Here is a 10,700-nt window from a genome sequence, read left to right as displayed (position 1 = left end):
ACGGCAGTGTTAATTTCGTTGACGAATCATTTTCGTCAACAACCTTTTTCCACTGACGAAAACGAGACGATCACTAAATAAAAACTAGTGTTGGATGACAAAAACTATGACAACGACTTACTATCATTTTTGTCAACAAATAAAAAAGAGATGAAAATGTTAGGGAGGGACGATTAGGGAAGAGATTATGTAATGCTTAAAGCTACACTGAGTAACTTTTTTAGTTTATTCTTAGCTAAAAACACTTAGTTCTTTCAAAAATATATGTGCTCATTAATGTATTACTTCTTTCAAGTAATAAAGTATTCTCGTAAGTTTATAATATGCCATTGTAAACACATACGGGTGAGGGTTCGAATGCGGGTCGCCATGTTGACCCTCCATCTTGAAAGTACATTAGCCAAAGAGGGACATTCCCGTAAATTCAAGCTTCGCCTTTGGCGTTTTAACACTCGATGGCACCGTGTCCAATGTGGACGAGGTCGAACTGGAAGCCATGTTAATCTTGGACTAAATCGGCCACCGTAGGAGTTAAAACAAAATCGGAATTGAGAGGAACAGAAACTAATATTCCCTGGATGGTCATATACCTTTACAACACTAGATGGGGGAAAATATCACACAGTGTAGCTTCAAATGCTTAATGTATTACAATTTAACAAAACTCATTAGATTTTAGGAGACTAAAACTACACTAAAACTAAAAACAATCCAAGCAACTAAAACTAAATCACGGAGAAAATGCTGTATTACTGTACTATTTTTCTGTCTATAAATGTCTTCAAACAGTGGTTCCCTTGTTTAATAAATCATATATTAAAGCGTCTTTGGTGTTTCCATGGGGGTTTGATGTCACACGACGCACACACACACGGTTAAAAACACTGATTTCCCTGGATTTAAACATCTTGGACACATTTGGGATAATGCACACAAGTCAACACAATATATAACACTGATCTAGTGGCTTTTGGATATTTTAATACTTACATATTGCGCCTTTAACATGTAAATGCTTGTTGTCTTCGCTATGTAATTAGTGTAATTAAATCAGTCCTACTTTCCAAGACGCCCCTTTCATCAGCAGAGACTCTGTGACTGTATATATACCGCTGAAGTGCGTTCACTCCCTCACTAGTCACTTGAAACTCTCGAGGGGAGGAGTTGCCCTAGGCTATAAATCCGGGGCGACCCATCTTCAGACTGAGCCAAAGGACTTAGTAAGTCAGAGGGATCCCTGAAGCGGACAAGCATGCCGGCAAAACCAGCCCCGATAAAGAAGTCGGCCAAGGCCGCCAAGAAGGAGGAACCCGCACCGGCACCCGCGCCTGAACCAGCGCCAGAGCCCGCAGCACCTGAGCCCGCCCCTGCCGAGCCAGCCCCCGCTGAAGCCGCACCCGCGGAACCGGCACCCGCTGAGGCCGCACCCGCCGAACCAGCCCCGGCTGAAGGAGCTCCGGCTGAAGGAGCCCCGGTGGAGGCCCCACCCGCTGATGCCCCACCCGCTGATGCCCCACCCGCTGATGCCCCACCAGCGGAGCCCGCACCTCCTCCTGCAGGTACTGAGTGCGCATGTGGACCAGGGTTCGTGAAATCAAAATGCACAAAGTGCAATATTTCACTCCAAAATTTTAAGATTAAAAAAAAAAAAACGACATGAATGAAACAAATAATGCCATGAAGTGCAATTTAAGTAATAAGTGGTCCAATTTAGTATTAGAGGGAATGGGATATTTTCACATCTAGGCTATTTTTAGTAATATAAATTTCCATCTTGATGAAATATGACAGCAATATTAACACACATATACATATCATGCAACAATGAACTCCTATAATGTGTGAGAACTCATGCTGGAGCCAAGAACTCTCGGAAGCTACTGGGAAAACGCCTGACTGCAGCTGATGGTTAAAAAAACCCCGGAGCGTTTCCACCTGTTAACCTCGGACACTAAACTGACCACACCAGCTGCTCGCCCTCCACGCCTGTCCTGCTAGAACACCTTCATATCTCAACACACTTTTAAAAAATCCCTTAGTTTATCACATCTGTTATTTGACACACACACTTTTATCAAGGCAGTCAAAAAAAAGGAATGCGATATTTTACACAAGCCCATCTGCTCATAATCTGCATTTACATGATAACCTGTGCACTCTCTAATGCTTTTCATCACCTGTGCAATTATTATTTTAACCCCAGCTATATCCGCCACAGCCTTATAAGCCTGAGGTATTTAAAGCTCGACATCTCTATTTACAGTCCGACAGAGAGCTAATATTATTAACATTGATAATAAATACTTAAAGCGAGCCCAGTCTTTTCCAGTTAGAGGGTGATTATGGGGAATTAGAAATATTCTAATGTTTTAAAATAATGATTGCATTAAAGATATTCAATATATTAGGACTAGGGCTGTCAAAAGATTAATCGCATCCAAAATAAAAGTTTGTGTTTACATAATATATGTGTGTGTACTCTGTTAATTATTATTTATATATAAATACACACACAAGCATGTATATATTTAAGAAATATTTGCATGTATATACATTTATATAATCTATAATATATATAAATATAAATGTTTTATATATCAAAATATTTTTTTTCTTAAATATATACATGCTTGTGTGTGTATTTATATATAAATAATAATTAACAGAGTACACACACACATATTATGTAAACACAAACTTTTATTTTGGATGCGATTAATCTTTTGACAGCCCTAATTAGGACATATCATTTATATGTTCTTCTTTTAAACTATATTTACTCAATATTAACTATACTAAACTGTATTTAAATACAGATAATGTGCACTATGCATTATCTATGGAGGCCTGTAATCTCCAAACGACCTTGATGTATCGCTTTACCACTACTTGTTTCCGTTTTCTAAACTCTGTGCATGCAAAACGAGCCTTTAATATTTGGTCCATTCTAACATTTGACTAACATTTAAACATTATTTGCTGGCCACATTGCTAACGGTATGTCTTGCATTGTCGAACTGAATTCTGGGTTCGGTTGCTTGCGGAAGAAGTTGGAAAATATTCAAGCTATCAAGCGTCAATGCAAAAGTCAGCCAATCAGATCGCCTATGCAAATACCCTAGCGCAGACGTTAGCCAATTGCGTTCTTGCAACACTGGAAACGTATGACTATGGTTTTCTGGTGTTGCATGAACGCAATTGGCTAGCTCCCCGTGTGAATGCATTGCGACACGCTGCTAATGCCCCGCTGATGGCAAACCTATGCTAAACGCTACCATATATTTATTTGATGTACATATCAAAACAGCAGTTCTGAAAAAGTCAACATGAAAAACAAACAACTTTCAGTATTGATTTCATGTTGACTTAAAGGGTTAGTTCACCCAAAAATGTAAATTGTGTCATGAATGACTGAGCCTCATGTGGTTGGACACCCGTCAGACCTCCGTTCATCTTCAGACACAAATGAAGATATTTTAGTGTAAATCTGATGCTCTGAAAGGCCTCCATTGGCTCAACTTTACACTCTCAAGACCCTTAAAAGACACTAAAGACTAAAGTTACAAAGTCCATCTCACTACAGCGGCTCTACAATAACTTTATGAAGACGAGAATAGTTTCTGTGCGCAAAAAAACCCCTAAATAACGACTTATATAGCGATGACGATTTCAAAACACGGCCTCATGAAGCTTCAAAGCGTTATGATTCAGTGAGTCGATTCAGCGGTTCAGAGCGTTATGAATCAGTGAGTCGATTCAGCGGTTTGAATCGCCACATTTCAGCAGTTTGACACGCGATCCGAATCATGAATCGACTCATTGATTCATAACGCTTCGAAGCTTCATGAGGCCGTGTTTTGAAATCGTCATCACTATATAAGTCGTTATTTAGGGTTTTTTTGCGCACAAAAACTATTCTCGCCGATTCATAAAGTTATTGTAGAGCCGCTGTAGTGAGATGGACTTTGTAACTTTAGTCTTTAGTGTCTTTTAAGGGTCTTGAGAGTGTAAAGTTGAGCCAATGGAGGCCTTTCAGAGCATCAGATTTACACTAAAATATCTTCATTTGTGTCTGAAGATGAACGGAGGTCTGACGGGTGTCCAACCACATGAGGCTCAGTCATTAATGACACAATTTACATTTTTGGGTGAACTAACCCTTTAAACACATTTTACTAGTACTGTTTGACTGAACTAATGCCTGAAGCTCTGTTAAATGCTGCTTTAATTAATGTGCCCTGCCTATTTAACACCAGCTGATGCTGAAGCTCCACCTGCTGAGGAAATCAAAGCCCCTACACCCCCTCCACCCCCTCCACCCGCAGGTAAACCCACGCCACTCGAAAGCGCTTCACATCTCCTCAGTTTTGTGCCAGTTGTAACATTAGATGGAGTGTGTGGTTTTAGTGTGTAATGTTGAGCGTGTGTTTGCTCTCCAGAGCCCACCAGCGAGCCCCTGGAGCTCAGCGTTGAGGACGTCAATGACACTTCAGTCACTGTCTCTTGGAGACCTCCAGCCACCATTGGGAACTCTGGTCTGGATGGGTACACTGTGGAAATCTGCAAGGAAGGAAGTAAGTCTGCTTATCTAAACCAATTCAGCCTTCAATAAAGGTAGGGATCGAGACACGTCCAAATCGGAAATTGAACAGCAAATACTTTCGGCCCGGATCCGGCCAACATCCGGCCCACATCTGGTACCACCAAATCTGGTATCTGGGTCCACCAAAGCAATTTTTCCAGAGGTTAGCATTACTGTTGTAGTCAAGACCACCTAAACCGTGGCCAAGTCAAGACCAGCACTCCTTAAATTAATCTCCATATCTAGTGTCTGAGAAATGACTTATATTTAAGGAATAAATACAATTAGAATAGTTACCAATCAAATCACTGACAATAAAATTCATGGCACAGAAGTTGCTTCTGAACTGGTACAATTACACCTGCATAATAATGTTCTGATTAATTTAACATTAAAACATTAACATTATTGAACAGTCCTTTATTCAACCGATTTGTTCAAAGCAGCTGATTCATTTAATAACCAAACGCTGCAAATGAGCAAAGACAGTTTAAAATATAATTGACTTGTTGTTTATTGAACGTTTGTATAAATCAATATCATTTGCAATCACGGTTATATTCATGAAAACAGCTCTTGCGATATTGCTTAATTATATTCTATTTTATATTTGAAAAAAAACGAAATCTCAGAATTTTGTGGGCATTTATATTAATTTTGGGCATTTATGAGACAATGCTGCATTGATTTTGACCCGACAGCACATTTACACAAGAAATCACATTACAAAGAAGTTATTGATTGCATTTTAAGCTGTAAGTTTTACATCAAATCACATTAATGATGTCAAATCAGACAATACACCGGCAATTTAGTGATATCCCAGCAGGTGTGGTCTTGACTGGTCTTGAGATAAAATAAAGTCCGAGATAGTGTTAATTTCGTCAGACGAGACGAGACTAAATATGTTCGTTAACGACCTTTTTTTCCATGACGAAGACGAGACGATGACGAGACTGCACCAATGTCCAAAAACACTGACTAAAACTAAATTAACATGCATTATTGTTGACGAAAAAGGACGAGACTAAAATGTTTTGCATAAAATAAAAACTAAGATAAAATCTCTCTTCATTTTCGTCTACAATTGTCTCTACTTTTTCATCATGAGATGAATATTCAGCTGTTCAAAATATTCTGTAAGAGTTCCCGCTGTTGCTCGAGTAGGCTACAGGTCTCTCATACTCCTCCTGTCATCTCGCGGCCGCGCGCGTGTGGTCACGTGGTTCCCGGAGCGCTCAAGACCTCTAGCGCTGTGTCAGTGTATGTGAATGGCTTAAGCCGCGCAAGTTACACAACAGCTTCACTATACAGGTGTTTGCAGCAATTTTTGGTAAACCGTACAGCATAGTGTGCGTCAGCCACATTTACAGTATCATTTTATTAGGGAGAGTGGTAGAGATGCAACATTGTTAACATTAATATTAATGTTTTTCTTGTATTTAACCCTCAGGTATTCCTTACTAATTAAGTCACACTTATACTCATTGGTGGTCAAATGTGACCATACACCTTAACTATTTTAAAAATAAATAGCCTATATTTTAATTCAATAATATTTATTGAATATTTTGAGGAGATCTTTTGGTACTAAATACTATTTGTGCAATACTTATGGTCCATTAATGACCACTTAAAATATTTTTCTTCTAATATTTTTATTATTTATATTACAATTAGTGTGTTAATTAAGGTTAAAATAGAGAATTCCACTGCAAAGAGGTAAATTAGAGCCATTTTGTGGCTGGAAAAATACAAAAATTCACTTGTAATGCCATTACCCACTGGGTGCCTGTATGGCTCTTTAATACATATACATGTAGTCTAGTTGCTCAAAAAAGTATTGCAGATCATAACTGCTTACTTATTTGTGAAATTTTGAAATGTTAATAATAGTGAATAGTAAAGAATGCAAGCAAATATAATATAACCCCAAAAAAGTGTAAAAAACGTATTGTTCCTTATATGTACAGTAGGCTATATACATATGAATTCATACTGAATCAAGATCGAAATCAATATTTGTGCCCATCGTCTCATGAGCTAATGTTGATTTTAGGCATCTATGCTGTAAATCAACCAGTTAGCTATGGTGTTGTTGCACATTATGCAGGTTATATATATTTTATGTAACTTATTTTGCCACAAAATATATTGAGTTTTCCTTTGACTAAAGCTAGACTAAAATGACTAGACTTTTGGTCGACTAAAACTTGACTAAGATACCTTGAGTTGTCTTTTGACTAAAACTAGACTAAAATGACAAGACTTTTAGTCGACTAAAACTTGACTAACAAAAAAAGATATGTGAATGACTAAATATGACTAAAACTAACAAGGACATTTGGCACAAGACTAAGACTAAGACTAAATTAAAAATAGGTGACAAAATTAACACTAGTCCGAGACCAAGACAAGACCAAGACCTTCAAAAAATGGTCTTAAGACCAGTCTCGAGTACTACAACACTAGTTAGCATATTTTTCCAGTTGTTTTCAATGGGAGTGTCGCGTTTTTAAAACGCCACAAGTATAACGAGGTGCTGAGCGCACTGGTCTCCGAGAGTTGAACCCAGACAGGAAATGGTGTTGGCCCAGATCCGGCCCACATCTGGTACATGTGGGTTCCACACGCTCCAGATGTGGGCCGGATCTGGGCCAACACTAGCCTGTCTGGGAAGAATGTTCAACTTCGGGGTCAAACGAAGCGCTCATCACTAGCCGTGTTTCCATTACCCTTTAAATTGCGCAAATTGAAGATACGCCCAATGGAAACACGTCAATTTCGCAAAACCTCTCATATATCGCAAAAACAAGGTTTTTACATATATCAAGGTTTTATCATCCAATTCGAAAAAGGAACATTTCGCAAAACTTCAATATTCGCATTTACAGGTCGGTCATCTGGCGTACGTTAAAGTCACATGATCATTCTTTAAAGATGACGCGGTGTGTTTGGACAGAAGACGAGACTTGAGTTGCGTCTTAAATGACGCACTTATACACGATGTACTCATCCGTGAAGTGTATGAATTTAATATTTTGTCATTCGTCATCGGAGTCTGATGCCCCGCCCCCTCCGCTATGCAATTAAACCTGCGACAGTCCCACATTCAACATTTTCTGTTAATTTAGTGCATCATCCGGGTATTTAAAGTGCACTTTTTCTTGTGCATAAGTATGCAAATTTGGGAGGTATCTAGAGTTCTTTATTAAACTCATAAAAGACAAAAGAATTATGGGAATACGGGATTCTAAACAACAAAGAAATGGCATTTATCAAGACCTCGAAGCAGATATGAGGGAGAAACGCCTCATGCGTGGCCACTCTATACCGATAATCAATAATTCTTTATATTTGAAAGCCGATAACCGATATATATCGGCCGATAAATCGAAATCCAAAATTTATATGATGTTTGAGAGCCTGATTACAAAAACAAAAGTCTCACCATTAAAAGCCATATACCAAACACTAAATAACAACATAAATCAAAACAACATAATAAATAAAACATAAATCAAACATATACAGTACCACAGCCTCGTTTGAACCAGTGCAAGATTTTTTATTTTTTTCCTTTTTCAATCATATTTCGAGCGATTCAAACCCATCATGATGATCAGTGAAGTGTCTCAGCTGAAGGAAATAACACATTATTTATCAGCTTTAGGATATCAGACATATTTTCCTATCGGACTGATAATGATAATATTAAAAATGAACATATATATCGGACGATACCGATATGGTGACCGATATATTGTGCATCCCTACCAACATCCGTCACCATGATATCTGACTTATCGTCAAATGAAGTCAAGTCAGCTTTATTTATATAGCGCTTTTAACAATGTAGATTTTTTCAAAGCAGCTTCACAGTGTTAAACAGGAAAATAATGCAGCATAGTTTTATTCAGCCGTTCTGGAGAAAAAATGCAATCAGCTCATTTCAACAGTGTATGTATCATACAGTGACAGTGTGGGCTTTAGATCAGTAATTAGAGCAGTAATTTAGTTTATATGGTTAATTTAGTTTAATAATTAGATTTATTTCGATATTTAGTTGAAAAATGTATAAAAATGTAGTGTCCATTATCGTTTAGGCATTATCGTGAGAGGAAAAACGACGTTTTAGTCACATAACATCGGTTGTTTCAGAATAGTTTTTTATCGACATTTAGAAAATATCGCAAAAGTTTTGCGCCAATCTGTAATGGAAACACGGCTACTGTCACTCTTTGCCCAGCTGTCCAATCATAGAGGAGGAGGGGCGGGGCTAAAACCGCATTCTTCCATATATATCTAATATATCTAAATTGCGACACATGCTCTCAATACTGAGCAGTTGATGCGCTCATGAGCTGTAGATTATTGTAATGTTCATGAGCTGTAGATTATTGTAATGTTCATGAGCTGTAGATTATTGTAATGTTCATGAGCTGTAGATTATTGTAATGTTCATGAGCTGTAGATTATTGTAATGTTGATGAGCTGTAGATTATTGTAATGTTGATGAGCTGTAGATTATTGTAATGTAGATGAGCTGTAGATTATTGTAATGTTCATGAGCTGTAGATTATTGTAATGTTCATGAGCTGTAGATTATTGTAATGTTCATGAGCTGTAGATTATTGTAATGTTCATGAGCTGTAGATTATTGTAATGTTCATGAGCTGTAGATTATTGTAATGTTGATGAGCTGTAGATTATTGTAATGTTGATGAGCTGTAGATTATTGTAATGTTGATGAGCTGTAGATTATTGTAATGTAGATGAGCTGTAGATTATTGTAATGTTGATGAGCTGTAGATTATTGTAATGTTGATGAGCTGTAGATTATTGTAATGTTCATGAGCTGTAGATTATTGTAATGTTCATGAGCTGTAGATTATTGTAATGTTGATGAGCTGTAGATTATTGTAATGTTCATGAGCTGTAGATTATTGTAATGTTCATGAGCTGTAGATTATTGTAATGTTCATGAGCTGTAGATTATTGTAATGTTCATGAGCTGTAGATTATTGTAATGTTGATGAGCTGTAGATTATTGTAATGATGATGAGCTGTAGATTATTGTAATGTTGATGAGCTGTAGATTATTGTAATGATGATGAGCTGTAGATTATTGTAATGTTGATGAGCTGTAGATTATTGTAATGTTGATGAGCTGTAGATTATTGTAATGTTGATGAGCTGTAGATTATTGTAATGTTGATGAGCTGTAGATTATTGTAATGTTGATGAGCTGTAGATTATTGTAATGTTGATGAGCTGTAGATTATTGTAATGTTGATGAGCTGTAGATTATTGTAATGTTGATGAGCTGTAGATTATTGTAATGTTCATGAGCTGTAGATTATTGTAATGTTGATGAGCTGTAGATTATTGTAATGTTGATGAGCTGTAGATTATTGTAATGTTGATGAGCTGTAGATTATTGTAATGTTGATGAGCTGTAGATTATTGTAATGTTGATGAGCTGTAGATTATTGTAATGTTGATGAGCTGTAGATTATTGTAATGTTGATGAGCTGTAGATTATTGTAATGTTGATGAGCTGTAGATTATTGTAATGTTGATGAGCTGTAGATTATTGTAATGTTCATGAGCTGTAGATTATTGTAATGTTGATGAGCTGTAGATTATTGTAATGCTCTACTGGGCGGTTGCCCTGCTCGCTTAATAAACAAACTCCATCTGGTCCAAAACACAGCAGCTCCAGTTCTTACTAGAACCAGGAAGTGTGGCCATATTAGCCCAGTTCTGTCAACACTGCACTGGCTGCCTATAAAACATCACATACATTTTAAAATCTTGCTTATTACTTACAAAGCACTAAATGGTTTATCTCCAGTACTTGAGCTCTTAACACATTATCCTCCATCACGTCTACTGCGCTCTCTAAACTCTGGCCAGCTGATCATACCCACAATATCAGAATCAACTCCTTTTCCTATTTAGCTCCTAAACTCTGGAACTCTTCATAACATTGTTCGGGAAGCACACACACTCTGTCAGTTTAAATCTAGACTAACACACATCTCTTTACTATGGCATACACATAAAACATTATCAATTTCTATTATTCAAATGAGTTAAATGATTGTTAGGAGGC

General features: G+C 37.3%; 1 protein-coding gene across 2 annotated transcripts in view; it reads left to right on the top strand.

Moving 5' to 3' along the window:
- Nucleotides 1-1,130: 1,130 nt before the first annotated feature.
- mybphb (myosin binding protein Hb) overlaps nucleotides 1,131-10,700 on the top strand; it is a 43,655-nt gene continuing 34,085 nt past the window's right edge. Inside the window, exons 1-3 of one of the 2 annotated variants that reach the window (XM_079841026.1) lie at nucleotides 1,131-1,559; nucleotides 4,257-4,325; nucleotides 4,440-4,574. In XM_079841026.1, coding sequence (XP_079697152.1) covers nucleotides 1,253-1,559; nucleotides 4,257-4,325; nucleotides 4,440-4,574 — 511 coding nt within the window. In that variant the 5' untranslated portion in view covers nucleotides 1,131-1,252. The remainder of the gene's footprint in view (nucleotides 1,560-4,256; nucleotides 4,326-4,439; nucleotides 4,575-10,700) is intronic. The other variant, XM_079841027.1, reaches the window with a different exon arrangement.

Source organism: Gobio gobio, assembly GCF_949357685.1.
Source record: "Gobio gobio genome assembly, chromosome: 17".
Taxonomy (NCBI): domain Eukaryota; kingdom Metazoa; phylum Chordata; class Actinopteri; order Cypriniformes; family Gobionidae; genus Gobio; species Gobio gobio.
Note: the sequence above shows the minus strand (reverse complement) of the source record. Positions and strands in the feature narration are given on the sequence as shown.